Below are 18,590 nucleotides of genomic sequence, written 5' to 3' on the forward strand. Positions count from 1 at the left end.
AATTAAATTTAAAAGAACAATTAAGAATTGTCTGATGTTCTCATTCTAAAAAGTGGTAAAAATAAGTAGAATTTAACTGAAGTTCAAGGGTGACTTGCAGATGCTGAAGTTTTAGGTCCCCCACCTGAAGTTTAAGGGTGACTTGCAGGTGCCGAAGTTTTACGTCCCCCACCCCAGGTTGATCAATCAGGCTAGAGGGAGCAGCTGTTAGGGAGGTGATTCCTACCAGGAGTTCACAGCGTCCGTTTCCTCATCTCTCCAATGCTACCCCAAGCAGCCAGTCACATGATTCGCTTCAACAAAACCATGCAATTAAAATGCAAGAAGAAAGGCAAAGAGCTACACGCTCTCGAGAACACCGTTTGGGACCTCCATCCCACCCCCTTCCTCCGTTCATCTCTCTCTCTCTCTACTTACAAAGTTTAGGAGCAGTTTGGAGATTAGTTTCTGTTGTTTGTGGATGAACTGCTGACTTGGGTGTTCTCACCTCAGGGTTCCGAGTAGGTGGAGAGAGGGATGGTGCAGTGGACGGCAGGAAAGAAAAGGTAAAAATACGATTCTTCGGGGTTGGTGCAGCTGAAGGTTCAGAGGACACGACAGCACTGGTACCTTGTACTGTAACCTCAACCTCAGTTTCGGATCGAGCCCTAGGGACAGGTGAAGTGTATGCCTCAGAGGATACCCACACAGCTGAGGCAGCAGTTGGATCCAGAGAAATAATAGGGTCCTGGCCTAAGCCCCCAGGGTCAAGGTGAGTAGGAGAGTCATACTCAAATATCTTGTCCACAAATACCCACTTGAGGCCAGCAATGCAGAGGCAGAGGCTGACAAGGCAAGCCAGAATAGGGACAATGCAGATTTTCTCTGAGTTGAGGCAACCTCTCAGACGCTCCGCTTCCAGGCACACACAGCAGGGAGCTGCCAGGCCCACGAGTCCGGGGGTTCTCCCATCTGCAGTCTGGGTCTCTGGCATGTCTTCTGCTGCCGGAAGCCCGTCAAGAGATGGGTCTGGACTCAGCTGAGTGGAGGGGCTGGAGGACCTCTCAGCAGCTCCCTCAGACATGTCTGGGGAATAAATCTCCATCGGCTCACCTCCAGAAGGCCTGGCCTCTCTCAGGGTCCATTACCAGGCAGAGCACCCCCCAACCAAATGAGACAGCATCTTATAAGGGGAAATCGGTAAGGAGTCCAAGTCCAAGGCCATTATCAAAAAGCAAGAGGAGTTGAGGAAGAAAAAAAAAAAAAAAGAAAAAAAAGCTGCTACCAACTACAAAATAAAAGTAGATTGTGATTCTTTAGCTGCTGTTTCTGGGCCACTTTTCTAGTTCTTTTAAACGCTTCTTCAAACCATCCCGGCTTGTCAAGAGACTAGTGACCAGCACAGAAAACCAGCTGATTGTTGTTCGATTAAGTGAACCAGTAGCCCAAACTGAAAGGCAGGTTTCTCACCTCAAGCATCTGAAGCTGCTGTCTGCTGAGATGAAGAAAACAACTGTCATGAAGGAGAAGTAAAAGCAAAAGCAGGACCAGCGGTGGCGGCGGCGGCGGCAGCAGCGGCGGCGGCAGCAGGGGCAGCAGTGACAGTAGCAACAGCATCCTGCTGTGTGAAGGCAGCAGCGGCTGAAAGAGGCTGAATCATTACAGAGCAGCAGGAGATGCCTGGCCTCCGAGCATCACTGCGAACAGTCTCATCACAGAGGGATCGGAAGGGACCAGTGTGGCCAGGAGGGGCGGTCACTCCCTTCCCCGCCCTGCCTCTACCCCCACCCCCCCAGCCACTCCTCTTTGTCCTTCTTGAGCGCTTATTCACTTTCTTTCTCTGTGCCTCGTCCCTTCTTCACAGTCTCTTGCTCCTTCTCTTCTCTCCTCATCCCAAGACGTCCCTGTCTCTCTCTCTCTCTCTCTGTTTCTTTTCTCCTCCCTCCTCTCCCAGCCCCCACCCTCTCTCCACACTCTAGAGCTGCGGCTGGTTTGAGGGAAATCAGTACACCCAGCAACCCAGGACTGCCAGTGACTTCCTATTTTATCCAATTAGGAGGAATAAAGGCCATCAAATCAAAGAGAAGCAGGCAGGCACCAGTTAAGCTTAGTCCCCACGGCCCCCACCCCCTTCTCTTTCTCTGTCTTTCTCTACAAAAGCGGACCCAGTCTTCCACCCCCACCTTGCTTGCTTTCAGTCTTGCTGGCTCTCTTTCCTTTACCCACTGTTGGGTCAGAAAAAGCCAGCGATCGATGCTAGCAATCTAACAAAGCTGGGATGGGGAGGGGATGTAGGTGGGACCTTATGGGTTGGACCTGAGGCTTGGCAAAGTCTGATATCTGATTCCTCCCCAGAGAGGTAAGCTTTTCAACAGTAATTTCTTCCTGCCTGCTGCTGAGAGCTAGGATTCCTGCCCTAGCCCTCTAATAAGTTTTGTTCACCAAAAGGACTATTATTATCTGATCTTTAACCAGGAGTTAAGTTAGAAAACACTTTTCTAACCATGGACAGCTCTGCCTTTAGTCCATTACAGGGAAGACTGGGTTACGCACAATTTTGAAGCATCCATTTGTACAGTGATTGTGTAAGACTTTGTAACGCTCAGTGTGAAATGCTGAGTGTATGCTGGGCGGGGGAGGGAGGTTAATATCTCCCCACTCTGGTCCTTTTTAGATTTCTACTTCCCCTGTTCCATCCAAAAGCAGGCACAGACTAATGTCAAGCTAACAAGAAACTGGTAGGTGACAGGGCCACTAAGGGAGCAAAGGCGACCACTTCATTTTCAAATTTGCCTTTCACTGTGACTCCACACTGCGGAGGTCTGAATTCCCTGGGCGCTGTAACATATACCACACGCTCTCAGCTACAACCGCGCTGCAAGTATTAAAAAGAGCTTTCTATAAGAGCGCGACTTTCGGGTTAGGTTTCAGGAGCTTCACCTTACAGATAGTTGCAAGGCTGATTTTTTTTTTTTTTTTTCTTTTCCTTTTAAAACATCAGTAGGTAAAATTCCGGAAGAAGCACACAGCCTTTCACAGAGACAGCACAGGCTCCCCGGGACCTCCCACCACCGTCAATGCGCACCATACGCTCTGAACCTTTAATCCGCACTTCACTGTGACTGGACACCCGAGGGTTTCCAAGGAACCGTTTTGTTGTCATAGGAGCCTTAAAAACGCTTATCACTGTATCTATACTACATAACCATCACATGAGTCCCCAGAAACAGCAAAATCCAGAGCCCAAGTCCTGAGAAAAGCTGCCTGAAGCCCATTATATTTTACACAACGCAATCGCCCCATGTTGAAATGTTTTTAAGCTTTTAAATAGGTATGAGATCCAAATATTATCATTCTTTCAAAATGAAATTTGTCCATAATTATAAATGTTCAAAGGGTATTGATATTTTAAAATGCGTTTATAGTACTACAGCTAACAAACAACAAAGCCTGAACTAATTCGCATATTTGTAACCATAACTATGACAAGCTTACGGGAAAAATGAATTATCCTTCAGTTCATTTCAACACAACCTACATTTATATACCAGTAACAGGTATTTAAGGAGCCCTGGAAGCACAGTGGCTAGGTGCTCAGCTGCTAATCAAAAGGTTAACAGCTCGAATCCACCAGCCATTCCACAGAAGAAAGATATGCCAATCTGTTTCTGTAAAGATTTACAGCCTTGGAAACCCTATGGGGTAGTTCTACTCTGTCCTCTAGAGTTTCTATGAGTCAGAATCAACTCGATGGCAACAGGTTTTGCTTTTTTTTAAATCGGTATTTTAAAATAATTCCTATCCCACTTTCTTGCTTTAACTACATGATTTTAAAGCAGTGAGAGCTTTCTTACAAAGATTCTAGCAATATACATGAAATACCCTATAATGGAAACTCTAGATTGAAGCATTTATAATACTCCCAAGTGTGAGATATTAAGATTTTAATCTTCTACATTCATGTAAATATACAAAAACAATATGAGCTGATAGAATTTTTATGTTAAAGAGGGCAATTTATAATTTCTTCAAACATTACCCAGTTTAAATATATGAAAATTAACTTCTCAATCCTGCCCCAAGCCAGTATTACACTCAAGTATAGTACACTGGAATTTCATCCATGGTCAAGGTCATCTAAATCTCAAAGACCAATATGAGGTTCAGATAACCCCAGTCAGCCAGACACTAGAAGAACAATAACCCATAGTTGAGTAAACCCATCTTTAACATGCACCAATGCCAACTAATGCCTTCACTTTAAATATCAACTGCAAACATATGCGACAAAGAAATTACAAGGTAGTTGTCAAGGAACCCTGGTGGTGCAGTGGTTAAAACACTGGGCTGATGACCAAAAGGCCGGCAGTTCGAACCCACCAGCTGCTCCACAGGAGAAAGATGTGGCAGTCTGCTTCTATAAAGAGTTACAGCCTTGGAAATCCTATGGGGCAGTTCTACTCTGTCCTATAGGATCACTAGGAGTCAGAACTGACTTGATGGCAGTGAGTTTGGGTTTTTTGGCTTATTCTAGTTATCATATAGAAAACTTCCAACACTTACAAAGGAAAACAATGAATTATCTGAAGGCTAAGCAAAAACAGGAGAGGCAGAATCCTGTTAGTTACCACACTGTTCTTTCCCCTGGACTAAATAAATCAAAGACAGTTTGTAATCCATGAACCTTGAAGCACCTTGGTTCTAAGAAAATCAGTTTGCAGACAGCCAGCTTCCTATGAATTGAAAAACTCCCCCCGCTGTCCCACCCCAAACTGGAAGGTGATTGTGAGTGAGGAAGGGAAGAGGACAAGAGGTAAAGAATAAAAGGAATCTCTCATTAGTCTACACATGGGACTAAGAGCTGGAAGTTGCCTTTATCCCTCCATCAGTTCCTTCATAGCAATAAAGGAAGATAAGGAAGGGTAACGTGACTGTGCTTAGAGATCACATTTTGCCTTCGGAGAAAACATGCATGTTTGTAGGAAAAACTATTCAAAGGATGTATCTTTGAATCCTTTAAGCACCACACCATTAAAGCCGTAAAACATCCACATTTCAACATCCTCTTAAAAAAAAAGGACAAACCACAAAATTGTACTCCCTCCGTAAAACTGGAAGCCCTGATGGAGTGGTGGTTAAGAGCTATGGCTGCTAACCAAAAGGCTGGTAGTATGAATCCACTAGGCTCTCCTTGGAAACCCTATGGGGCAGTTCAACTCTGTCCTATAAGGTCGCTATGAGTTGGAATCGACTCAACAACAACAGTTCTTAAAACTATATCACCACCTCACCCATAACAATAAAAGCTGCATTTACTGAATTCCATCTTTGTGCCGGGCACTCTGCTAGGGTCTTTATGTACAGTATTAGTGATTTTCAACAATCCTAGGCAGTACACATATTCTTAAAAATAAATAAATGTGGGCTCAGACAACTTAGGCCAGAACATGCAGCTGTGTTAATGTGATGAGGTCAAGAATGGAGCCAGGGTCCAACTCCAAAGTTCACGCTGTTTCTGCTAGACAGACAATGTATTGTTCCTCCTTATTAATCAAAAAAGTTTATCTATGTATTAATTACATAACACTTCAGTGGGAGAATAAATGAGCCAGAAAGAGTAGCAATGAAAATAGATATTACCTTAATGTAGTTTGTAAATAAATGTTGCTACTTCCCCAAATGAGAGCTTTTTAAAGCACTGCCTAGTGATTTTTCAAAAGTTATAAAGATTAGGCATAGGCTATTAAAATTTTACTTATTTATAGATTAAATTCAATGAGCTTTTCCATGGTCTCAGTTCCAGGACTTTTCTTGGGAAGGTGTTTCAGTTACTAACTGCTGTAAAACAAATAGCCCCAGAGGAGCTTTAAACAACCATTATCTCCCGCTAGACTAAGTTTACTGGGTTCAGCTGGATGGTTCTTCTGCTCCCTTTGATGTCAGCTGGGGTTGCCATCAGCCGGTGCAATTAGGTTGAAAGATTCAAGATGGCTCACAAACATGACTGGCAGTTGATGCCAGGTGTCAGTTAGGAGCTCAGCTGGGTGCTTAGCTGGGGCTGTCAAAACATGTGGCATCTCCATATGGTCTGGGCTTCTCACAGCACCATGGCTAGGTTCTCAAAGGAAACATCCTAACATGGAAGAAGTTGCCAGTCCTCTTAAAGACAGCCTGGAAGTGGCACAGGTTACTTCCATTGTATCCTATTGGTTAAATAGAATGCCAGCCCAGATTCAAGGGGAAGGGAAATAAAGCTTGATGGAAAGACTGGCAACCAATTTGCAGCCATAATTAAGTCACCACAGAAAGTAAACAAAGTAAATATTAGGAAGTCAACCCAGTCGAGAGGAGACACAGTAGTAGAAACAGGGATTTGGAAAAACAAAGTCAAAGTGCCTACACTTATATTTTCTGATCCGCTTTCATACTATTTCAGCTTCCTTCTGAGCCAGCTTCAATGAAGAAAAAAATCCTGTTACGCCATCAAATAAAAAAAATTCGAATTCCTCTACCACTTCAATTCAAGCTAGGCTATTTAATTCTCAACCTGAATTAATTTTATTTATTTTGTCGTAAGTATGTAGCACAAAAATACCCTGCCACCGAGTCAATTCTGACTCACAGTGACCCTACAGAACAGAGCAGAACTGTCCTATAGGATTTCCAAGGCTGTAATCATTATGGAAGCAGACTGCCACATCTTTCTTCTGCAGAGCAGCTGGTGGGTTCGAACCACCAACCTTTCAGTTAGCAGCCAAGCACTTTAACCACTGTGCCACCACAGTGGATGCTACAATGGGCTCAAACATACCTACTATTGTGAGGATGGCACGGGATTGAGCAATACTTCGTTCAGTTGTACACAGGGTGGCTATAAGTCGAACCCAACTCAATGGCACCAAATGACAACATGTAACTTAGGTCAAGAAGATAAAAAGGGATGGTAAAAGCCATTTTGCTTTTGAATATATTACCTAACTTATTTTCTCTTTTACTTTTTTTTTTTCCTGCCTAGCTCACTCAGAAACTGTTATCTCTAAACAAGTTTATCTTTGCTCCTAAATTTTATGTCTAAAAAGTATCATGCTAAATGATGACATTAGTAATTTCATTTTTGGATTACAATCTTTGGAGATGACTATGTCTAAATTGTAATTATTTATTTGCTAATGAACTATGAAAACAGAATTTTAACAAAAAAAGCTCCAAGGCCTACCAACCATAAAAACCAAACCCACTGCCGTCAAGTCCATTCTGACCCATAGTGATGCTAGAGGACACAGTACACGGTAGAACTGCCCCACAGGGTTTCGAAGGACTGCCTGCTGGATTTGAACTGCTGACCATTTGGTTAGCAGCTGTAGCTCTTAACCACTACACCACCAGGGTTTCCCCAAGGGCTACGGGTAACTTTAAAAACTTACTGTTTCCACGAGAGGACAAAGTACTAACATGGATTCATTAGCCTCTTTCCACCTACCCAAAACTCACCTCTCCTCCCAAGTCACATCTCAGATTTCCCATGGAGCCCTCCCTATGCTTCTCAAACAGAGACCCAGCACTTCTTAACTGTGCCATTCATTTGGATGCATCATTACCATTGTTCATTATTGTGTATACAGGGCTGTAATAATGGGATTTCTTTGAGGGCAAAAACGATCAACATCTGGTTCTCCCAAACCTAGACCTGTGCTATCCGTTCGAATCATATATTTTTTTTAATTGAGATTGAATTATGATTATGATACCTCTAATAAATGCTACTTTTTTAATATCCATCTAAAATGCCCTGTATATGTTCTCCATTTTTTTCAAATCTTGTACTCTCTAGTTCATATACTTTCTAATCTAGTTTTCTCTGATTAAAACATCCCTTCTATGAATTCATCTCATTCTACTGAAACTGCATGATCCCAGCTATGATTCACCCTTAACACCCTTTCAATGGATGGAAGGTTGAAATAAACCAACATTTAATTGTTTTTCCTGTAATTCTCTCCCCAACTCAACAGAAAAGTTGTCTAAAGGCAAACTAAATCCATGTGCTGTTTGACGTTCTTCTAAATTACCTGCGATGCTGGATGGATGAGAGGAAATACATCTCACCTTACTGAGCAAGTATCTTCTCCCTACTCTGAGTCAAGACCAGGAAGATACTTTTTTCCGGTGAAAATGTTCTCACTGAAGCTAATGTGACTTATTTTAAGAATTATGTTGTGAGCTGCTAAATGAAATGCTTGATATTGACTGTGCTTCTGTGTCCCCGTTTTGTAACAAGATGATCAATGTACTCTGGCACGCTTTGTTCTTCACGAGTTTAGACTTTGTATAACTTAAGAAACAGTAAATGATCTCAAAGACAAGGATGTGGGAATTTTATATAGAAAGACAGTTTTATTGCAGATGACAATTATAGTGAGTTTACTATATTTTAAGGGAGATCCTTAATTACTGACTACCCATAAGGGAAATCATGAGTTAGAGGCAAACACAATTTTTCCTTTTCATTTTACAAATCAGTTTTCTTTTAAAATGACTCTCATCATGGTTGCAACTTCTACATTTAATTTGAAAAGACAAACAGATGATATTTGATCATTTTACTAGTGGCCTGCACAAAAATAATGAGACTTTGTTATGTAGAGGTTGCCCTTTCTTCTACAAAGCCTCAGCAGGTGATGCGGATTGAGTCTCTGACAATTATTAATTAACTACAACCTTTGAATTGATGCTGATGATGTAATACTTTCAAGGACTTCAAAAACACAAATAAAGACAATTAATTGGTTTGCTACTAAGAGTTTCAGTTCAAAAGATGTTTTATGAGAAAATGAGCAAAGACTTATAATTCTCTCTTATTTTACGTACTAATATATTATTTCCCATTGTTCAGCTCCCTTCCATTTTCCTATTTGGAATATTCTAGAGATATGAGCAAAGGAAGGAGCCCTGGTGGCACAGTGTTAAACACTCAACTGTTAATCAAAAGGCTAAAAGTGAGAACCACCAGTTGTTCTGTGGGAAAAGACGTGGTAGTCTGCTTCTGTAAAGATGACAGCCTTAGAAACGCTATGGGGCAGCTGTACCCTGCCCTATAGGGTCGCTACAAGTTGGAGTTGACTCAACAGCAATAGCATTTTTTTTTTTTTTTGAGCAAATGATCAGAGAAAAATGGCAGTTATTCTGCATTACCTGTATTTGCCACACAGGGTGCTTTGTTATCAAATGTGTGATAAACTCACCACCAGAATGTAAGCTTCACAAGGGCAAGCTTTTGTTGGTTTCCACTGCTGTATCCCTAGTACCTACCACACACCTGGCAACAGAAGGCACTTCAGTATCTGTTGAATGAATGCATCAATATGGAAACTGCACTAAAGAGGCACGGATAGACTATGGGAAAACAACCTAAACATGTACGTGTGTGCGTGTATGTGTGCGCGTGGGGTGTCATGGAAAAAATGGAAAGCAATGGGAAAATTACCTCTATAAAGACACTGTGATATAATACAGATGAATGATCACTGATAGTTTATTAGAGCCCTACCCATTGGATTGATTACCTTCAACAAATGTCTTTACTTTGTTTCATTAATATTCAAAACCACAGTTGAGTTAAGGGCACAGAGCAACATACCTAAGACAGAATTTCTGTTCGTTTCTCTCTCAAGTCTTATGGCAAATTAACAGAAGTACAACAGAAAATCTCATATAAGGGAAAATTTTCACTTTTATGTTATCACTTAAAAATACATGTGCAATCTTACTTAAATCAAATAATAAAGGACATATTTTAGTGCAGTAGGAGAAATTTTGGTTAAACAAAAGGAAGAAACACCTCTGAACACTAACGCTAGTTTAATACAAATTAAGTAAGGTTTCAAAAATGGAAGTGGTTGAACTTGATTTATACTTAGACACCAGATCTTTGTTTAGAGATCAGTTGCTTGTCAGCTAACCCTGGTGGCACAGTAGTTAAGAGCTACAGCTGCTAACCAAAAAACAGTCGGCAGTTGGAATCCACTAGGTGCTCCTTGGAAACTCCATGGGGCAGTTCTACTCTGTCTTATAGGGTTGCTACAAGTTGGAATCGACTCGATGGCAATGGGTTTTGTTTGTCAGCTAACTGTATAATCTGCTTCCCTTCCCATACAAACCAAGAAATTGTTTATAGCACAACATATCACTCATAACAAATCCTCTAGAAACATTTGTTGACTTGATTTTTAAATCAGCTTCAAAAGAGGGGAACTACTGTGCATGAGATGGTCCACATGTGAAAAAAAAACCAAAAAATCCATTCCGATAGAGTCAATTCCAACTCATAGAGACCCTATAGGACACAGGAGAACTGCCCCACAGGGTTTTCAAGTCTGTAATCTTTGCGGGAGCAGGCTGCCATGTATTTCTCCCACGGAGTGGCTGATGGGTTCTGGCGGGTTCGAACCGCCAACCTTTCGGTTATCAACTGAGCACTTAACCACTGCATCACTAGGTTCCTAATGTGCAGGTAGCTATGAATTATTCATAAGACAGAGCCCTCTACCCAACAGACTCTGAAACTTTAAATAAACGCATGTATAACCCTCGCAACTCACCTGGAGAACGGAATCACCTGAAATGTTTTGCTTTTGAATGTGGTCCAAATTTATAACTCTTGAGAATACACTCAGCCAGAAAAAACATCTTACAACATACATTTTCCTGAGAATCTACACAGCTGTCCCTCCTTGTTACTGATCAAAATGGAAATAAAAAGTTGCAAAAAAGGTTAAAAAAAAAAATCAGGAATAAAAATATATGCAGTTTCCAGAACTGACGCAGCATTCAAAGTGAGTCACCGAAGCAGCGATACTGCTGTCAAGTCACAAGCCTTGTGATGCTCACAGACGTGGCAGTATCCCGCTTAAAATGAAATGCCAGCCACATCTTGTTCTGCCGCTTTCTATCCCAAAAGGTGCAAACTTTTTCTGCATTGTTATCATTTTTATCACTTTAAAAATATGAATTTGAAAGTCATTAAGATAAACATATCTTAGGATTTGACCTCCAACTCAAAACTTTTTTAATCAGAAATCACACTGTATGCTGCTAGAATCAGATTTATTTAAGAATGACTCTTCCTTTTCCTTTATTTTTGATTTCAGTAAGTATTTACAGTAAAATGATTTAGGTTTAATGCAAAGATCAACAGTTATTTCAGCAACATTCGGAATTAAAGTTTTCATTGACTTAGAGAATGTTGGTGGCATAGTGGTTAAGAGCTATGGCTGCTAACCAAAAGGTCAACTGTTTGAATCCACCAGGCACTCCTTGGAAATCCTGTGGGGCACTTCTACTGTACCCCATACGGTTGCTATGAGTCGGGACTGACTCAACAGCAGTGGGTTATTGGTTTTTTTAGAGAATGTTGGAGCTGGAACAGCTAGCCTTATCCATGAATTTCATTTTATACAAGTAAAAAGGTCCCAAAAGATAGATAAATGTAAATAAATAACCTACCTAGAGTTACACAAAGATTAATTGCAGAGTGAGGACAAGTATTCAGGTTTACTGCTCCTCTCATTTTCAATTAGTTTTTACAAAGGAAAGCTCTTTAGTTATATACTGCCAATGGAGACACAACTGTCAGTCAGACAGTTTAGATTTTCTGTCTCTACCGCCTGGCGTATCTCTACAGAAATATCTCACTTAGCCCATTCATTGAATGTTTACTCCACATAATGCTCCCATTTCCACTTCTGGTAACAACTTTATTCAATGGTCCTCTTTCTGACGGTTATCCAGAGGTCCAATATCCATATTTGGACTCAGAGTTCCTCAACATCATATTATCAGATTAAGGGGATATACTGAATGTGGGCTGTAGAACTTTCACTGAGAACAGGCTGAATATTAGGAATAACCTAAACAATTGACACATACAATGAGCTTTACTGCTTCCTGGAAAGGTACAGAATAAAGAGACTCGAGTGGATAGGAGGAGTTCTTGGCTGCTAATTGGAAGGTTGGAGGTTCAAGTCTACCCAGAGGTGCCTTGGAAGAATGGTCAGGGGATTCACTTCAAAAAAATCAGCCACTGAAAACCCTATGGGGCCCAATTCTACTCTGACATACGTGGGGTCACCATGAGTCAGAACCAACCTGATGACAACCGGTAGTGGATAGGAAGTGAGCGTATTTCCAGCAAAGACCACCACCTCAAAATACAAATCATTATTTTCATGGTTCAAACACACAATATATCAACCACTGTCAATATCTCAGAATCAGTGAGCCAAGGTTACATCCTCTTTTAATTTGGACAGTTAGAAGACTGGAAAAGGATAAGGGGTGACGTTTAGGGGCAGGAAAAAGTAAGCTGCTGGTGACTGGGCTATACTGTGGAACACGATGACTAGAAATCCTAGGTCCAGATATGCTGGCTCATTCAAGAAAACCATAATCAATTTGTTGGCATAATCTATCACCTACATATTCTTTTAAAAAAAATTTAATAAAACACATAACATGTTGGGATGTTTGAGGATAAAATGTACCCATGCCTACCATTTACCTGAAATTACACCAAAAAATAAAATGGATTGATGGATAGACAAATGGATATTGTTCTTGTTGTTGCTGGGCGCTGTGGAGTTCTCTCCAACTCACAGTGACTCCATGTGACACAGGAGAACTGCCCTATAGGGTTTTCTGGGCTGTAGAATCGACTCAACAGCAGTGGGTTGTTTTAACCTTCATGGGAGTAGATCGCACGTCTTTCTCCCACGGAGCCACTGGTGTGCTCAACCCACCAATCTTTCAGTCAGCAGCCATGCGCTTAACTGTTTGTGTTACCAGGGCTTCTTGATAAATGGATAGATACGTGAAACCCTGGTGGTGTAGTGGTTTAGAGCTAGGCTGCTAACCAAAAAGTCAGTAGTTCGAATCCAGGAGGCATTCCTTGGAAACCCTATGGGGCACTTCTATTCTGTCCTATAGGGTCACTATGAGTCAGAATTGACTCAATGGCAATGAGTTTTGGGTGATTAAAAACATATAGCAAATGTTAAACAGTAAAATCTAAGTAGTGGGTATAAGTTTGATTACCGTACAATGCTTTCAATTTATTTGTATGTTCCAAATTTTTCATAATAAAATGCTGGAAAAAAAAAAAGTTTTCTTCTAATGGTTGTTTCATGGCACCCTATATAACAGAAAACCCATCCTGACATACTGTGGCAAGTTTTATTATAAAAATTCATTTAAAAAATAAATAAATAAAAATTCATTAGCCTATGCCAAATAAACAAGATAATAACACCAATTCCACATTCAGTAACCTGTATGTGGGTACTCTCTTTCTCTGCTATAGCTCCCTTCCCCCGTCCCTTTTACTTTAAGGAACAGACTTCTACAATGAATTTCAAAAGTAGATCAAAGGTAAAAGATTCTTATAATTCGTACCATTATCCAATGGCAATGAGAAATCTTTATATGACAAAATCATTAATTGCTACAGAAAATCTAAGGACTCTTTCTATCCTCCACATAACACCATTTATTTAAAGAGAAGGATTTTTTTTTTCTTTTTTTAATGTTATACTTCAATCACCAGGGAATTGGAATGTCTGAATAATGTGACTGGGGAAGATAGAAGATTTATGTTACTGACAAGTTCAGAAGGATTATACCACAAGTTTCATTATTTCATTTGACTGAAATACACAGGACCCTGGATTGTTCACGATGTCCCCATCCTGGACGCACCTTTTTCAGTGGTCAACTTGGTCACTGGGCACTATAAGGCCACAGACTCTGATGTAGAGGTTGAGCTTTTCCAAAGCTGAATTTCCCACCAGTTATGCACACAGATATTTTATAAAACTATTAAATATGTATGATGCCGTACAAAGCCCCTCTAAAAGCGTCTGAATTTAACTAAATCATGTTGCTGACAGCAAGAGGCATACAGAGCAATTTAACCTAGCAGGAAAAGGACTTTTACATATCACTGCAGTGCGGAGAGTTCCAGCCACAGACTTCACTTCTGCCCCCGCCCCCGCCCCCCACACCTCCCATAAGAAAGGAAAGGCTAAAGTGTCTAGAAGTGCTTTTAGACATGAAACCTAATCTGCTGAAGTGTTTCTCAAAAATTCTTCCCTGAGGCTTTGCCACAACTGTCACCAGAAAAAAAAAAAAGGCCGGACAAATAATCCATCATTAGGCTAGGTCTCCCTAGCCCCAGGTTAAATACCTGGAGTCATTCCAATCTCTTTTTCTATCCTGCCCTTCCAATGTTTACTACCGTTCTCTGACACCAAAGGCATCCAAAAGGTATCTCTGTACAACAGGGTCTCCCTCATTCTTCAGTTTCACCCCCTCCCCCAACCACCAAAAGGAACAAAGGAGATGGTTTTGGATGAGAAACTTCAAGGTAATCAGTGAAATTATAGTTACTCATTCACAGTCTTGAAACAAAGCAATCTAGGTTGCCATCAAGGCAATTACAACTCATGGTAACCCCCTGTATTTCAAACTACAACTGCACTGAATAGCTTTTTCAATGGCTGTGATATTTCAGAGGTAGATCCCCAGGCCTTTCTTCCTAGGTGCCTTGGGATGGATTTGAATCACCAACCTTTCGGTTAGTATCTGAGTCCTTAACTGCCACCTAGGTACCTAAGCATTTGGTGATACGAAAGAGTAACAGAGAAAGATTTCTGAAATTTTAGGGGAAAGACGTGCAATGAGAAGGTAAACCATTTCTAGGGGTCTCCGGCACGCAACTAGCTGTACTGCTGGAGGCAGGCAGCTCTACGTTAACCTAAGCCTTGGGAAAATATGTTGAATGGGTACAAAAATAATTAGCTAACTGATACATGCATAGCCAAAAACTCAGGGCTAAATGTCTGAGTTGTCCAACTCAAAATGAAATGGCATTACTGTAAGTCAGCCAATATACAGCAACTGATTGGGAAATCTGCTGTTTAGCATTTAAACTAACTTCTTTTCCCGGAGTGTGGGAGATAAAAAAAAAATGGAAAACTTCAGGATGACCTGATCTCACAACCAGCATTTTTCAAATTTTAAGGTCACTGTATAATAAAAATTACCGACATTTTTAAAGACCTAGGAAAAGTGCCAATTTATTTAGCTATCGATCCATGTATCTATCCAAAAATATTTACCAAGTGACTACTCAGGTGCCAGCCATTGCACTGGGACATGTAGATTTGGTAGTGACAAGTTAATAGAATTTTCATCCTAGAATCTCTCTTTTCTCTGTTATCTGCAAAGAATAAAGGCAGGATTCAAGTTTTGAGAGTGGTAAGGTCTGAGTCACCTTAGAAATAGAAGAGAAGACTGACTGTGAACAACAGAAGCAGGTCAGACACTGTGCCAAGTAGTATAGACACATCTCTCCTTATTTAGAATGCTCACAATTAGGCTGCAAAATAAGCTATATTACTCTCCCTTTATAGATGGGAAAAGTGAGGTTTAGAGGAAATAAAAAGACATCCCAGGGCCACACAGTAAATGGAAAGCTGAGATTTAAATGCAGATGCCCCTGACCCTACAACGTACAATGCCTTTACACCTTTGCATTAATGACTGCTCTTCTACAGAAACAAGTTTGGATTTCTCCTCTGGAGAATTACATTTGAAAGTGCACCAGCTGAAGAAGAGAAAGGTTCCAAAGAGATGAATTACATAAAAGATATCTGCTGAGCTCTACAGTAAAATTCTTACTTGGATCTACTCAAGACTAAAGGGGGGTGGCTGGACAGAAGGAGGGGAAAGAAGAAAAATAAATCTGATGATGAGAAGGTATATGTTCTCATACATATCACCCTTCCCATTTTGGACACATTTATTTCTCACCTCAGTGCAACTTTTTCCAACATCGAGCTTTAATTGCAACATTAGGCTGTCTACTTAATTATGCTCAATTCTGTGGCTCATTTCTGGCCGTGATGAAACCAACCCACTTAAACGATCTTGCCAATAGGTCAATGATTCAAAAAATGTTAACCGTATAATGGACCCCTGCTGCATGTTTCTTCTCACATCAACAAGAAAAGAGAAGATAGCATGCCATAAGCCATGGTTTAACAAAAAACCCGAACCAAAACTGTTGCTGTTGCGTCGATTCTGACTTACAGCTACCCTACAGGATAGAGCAGAACTGCCCCACAGGGTTTCCAAGGGGTGGCTGGTGGATTTGAACTGCCGACCTTCCGGTTAGCAGCTGAGCTCTTTACCACTGTGCCACCAGGGCTCCAAACCATGGTTTAATAGGAAAAAATTCATTTCTCTATTTGAATTTTTTTAAAAAATTGATTAGGTATTTGAGAACATGGTTACAGCAAATTAAAAATCACTCAAACGAAAGTGAGAAGAGAAGGCTCTATGGACTTTAGCTAAGGCCTCTTCTGCCACGGATTTTTTTTTTTTTAATTTATACCTTTTCTGAAGTTATACCTTTTCTAAGTTTATCCAGATACATTTTAGGTTGGTCTTGTCATTGCTGCCTTTGGCAATTTCATTCATTCACTCATTCATTCAGTAATTACTTAGTAAGTGCCTACTACATGGCTAGCCCTACATAAGACTAAGACAAAGAAGGTGGGATGGCACTGGGGCAAGAGACTGCAATGGCCCCCTCTACTGAGGGAAAACTTAGTCTTCCTAATCCAATTTGACATGAAGGCAAAAACTTCAGAAGTTTGAGTGCCCCTAGTCGTAGAAGAGATTCTATTTGTGTGGCTGACACGTAGTGAATTGATAAAAAAAAAAAAAAGAAAGAAAATGTGCCTGTCAGGAAACACTGTTTCTTGTATGTACGTGTCTATGTATCTAAGACTTTTCTTTACTCATGATCTAGTTATGAAAATGTTTTCTTCTGATAGTATTTTGTTTTGACTAGTGATAGAAGAAGAATGCAGAGAGTCGATTCCTGAAGGGGCCATGGCTAGCCAAGAGGCCTTTGGACGTACTGGACAATTAGAGGCAGGAAAACATAACCATCTGTTTCTCATCTTGGTAACCAACAAAACAAAACACCCACAAAAAACAGACTAGGGCTAAAGTTGTAATTTGATGGTGGATTCATTTTTTTCTTTAAGTTGTTGATTTGCTTTTTTATGGGTGGAGTGAATAAACATAGTTTTGATGAATTTATTACTATCTTTTTGGTGAATTGAGGACTTTTTATTTACTAGTAATGTCCATGAATAACTTTAAAGTATAATTAGACAAATTTCTTGAGTTGTTAAGAAAATGTTTTAAATTTCATAGACTTTCTAAAAATTTCAAATGAGAAAAAAAATCTGTAGTCAAAACAGAGAAAAATATTAATTTTATGCATACAGCTCTAGCGATGATGACCTGATTGAAAAGCTGTTGCTTACAGAAGCCAGTTTAATCAATAAGAAGACTGATACACTTCAAAGAAATAAATAACATTTTTGACTAATCTGAGTTCTGGTCCCCATCTGGCTCTGCAATATCACTAACAAAGGAAAGACAAAAGATGGCCAAATAAGTGTTACTATCATTTTCATAAATGTAGAAGCAGCTCAGAAGATGAACCAATGGTAATTAATCAATAATGAAATGATCAGGCTGAGCTTCCTTTTTCTAGTCATAGATGTGATTTTTCATTCTGTCAATTAATTCTGATAAAAATATACAAGGCTCCAGAGAAACTTGTTTCTTCATAGAACATCTAGATCGATTCGATTTTTTTTTATCCTTACGACAGAATTTTATTGCCAAATGCGGTCATTTTGTTAGTGCCCAGTAAGGACATATCCAATGAATAAAGGAACAAACTTTATATTAACACTGGCTGAAGATGCATTTTAAAGTATATTGCTAAAATAGTTTTCACTTTTAAAAATTAGTTTCTCACTTGTTAAAAAATTAATTTGTCTGAGGCTCAAAAATAAAATATAATTTTCAATTATATCAGTGTGTAAACGCTTTGAAGTTAAAAGTATGAATACACATGATTTGGCTATTAACTTTTAACATAGCATTTTTCCTTTCTTCATTACAAATACAGCAAGTTGTTATACCATCAAATTATTTGGCGCATGTAGGAAGTATATTTGCTTTCTATCTCGATGTTGTGTTCTTAAGTAATGCAGACACCAAAAAAAATCAATGGATTCTATGCAAACTGAAAGAAGTTTTAAAAATGAGGAAAATTGGTCTCATTATGGGCAATACAGTTTCAGAGGGTCCTAGATTGATGCTACCAGTCCTCCCATGTTAAATTAAACATGTATTTCAGTCAGCAAGGATATTCCTTTTTATACATCTTGTGTATGTCTTCTATAAATACCATAAACATTCATTAGCATTATTCCAGAGATTAATGCAGATATCATAGAATCCGGCTCTAATCAGCGCTAATAACTGCCTCCAACTATTTCCACAACTGTTTGTCTCCCAAGCCTTTTACCCTCACTCACAAAGAAATGGCTACTAAAGTCTCAAAGTTCATGTAGTTACAGGAAACTAGATGCATTATTTATAAGGCTGCAGAGGCTAGAAAGTTCGGCTGTGCCGCTTACCATAGCAGGCAGGGTAGGTCCTAAGCTATTGGCAATAGGAACCTTGCC

General features: G+C 40.1%; 2 protein-coding genes across 12 annotated transcripts in view; both read right to left on the reverse strand.

Moving 5' to 3' along the window:
* The window catches only part of NRG1 (neuregulin 1), a 1,186,330-nt gene that overhangs the window by 124,895 nt on the left and 1,042,845 nt on the right, over positions 1-18,590 (reverse strand). For 4 of the 11 annotated variants that reach the window (XM_010592464.3, XM_023551124.2, XM_010592463.3 and 1 more), the window contains exon 1: positions 418-1,099. The exons of the other annotated variants lie outside the window; for them this stretch is intronic. In XM_010592464.3, the coding sequence (XP_010590766.2) occupies positions 418-1,084 (667 nt within the window). In that variant the 5' untranslated portion in view covers positions 1,085-1,099. Of the gene's footprint in view, positions 1-417; positions 1,100-18,590 lie in introns of those variants that run through there. 11 annotated transcript variants of the gene reach the window in all.
* LOC135228258 (uncharacterized) lies at positions 1,408-13,941 on the reverse strand. Its single transcript, XM_064272831.1, has one exon. It carries the CDS (start codon positions 1,594-1,596, stop codon positions 1,408-1,410), a length of 189 nt encoding a protein of 62 aa, XP_064128901.1. The 5' UTR covers positions 1,597-13,941.

The sequence above is a fragment of the Loxodonta africana genome, chromosome 19 (genome assembly GCF_030014295.1).
Source record: "Loxodonta africana isolate mLoxAfr1 chromosome 19, mLoxAfr1.hap2, whole genome shotgun sequence".
NCBI lineage: Eukaryota > Metazoa > Chordata > Mammalia > Proboscidea > Elephantidae > Loxodonta > Loxodonta africana.

Coding starts and splice junctions, on each gene's coding strand:
- LOC135228258 (XM_064272831.1), bottom strand. CDS start 1,596: ATGCTGTTGCTACTGTCACTGCTGCCCCTGCTGCCGCCGCCGCTGCTG.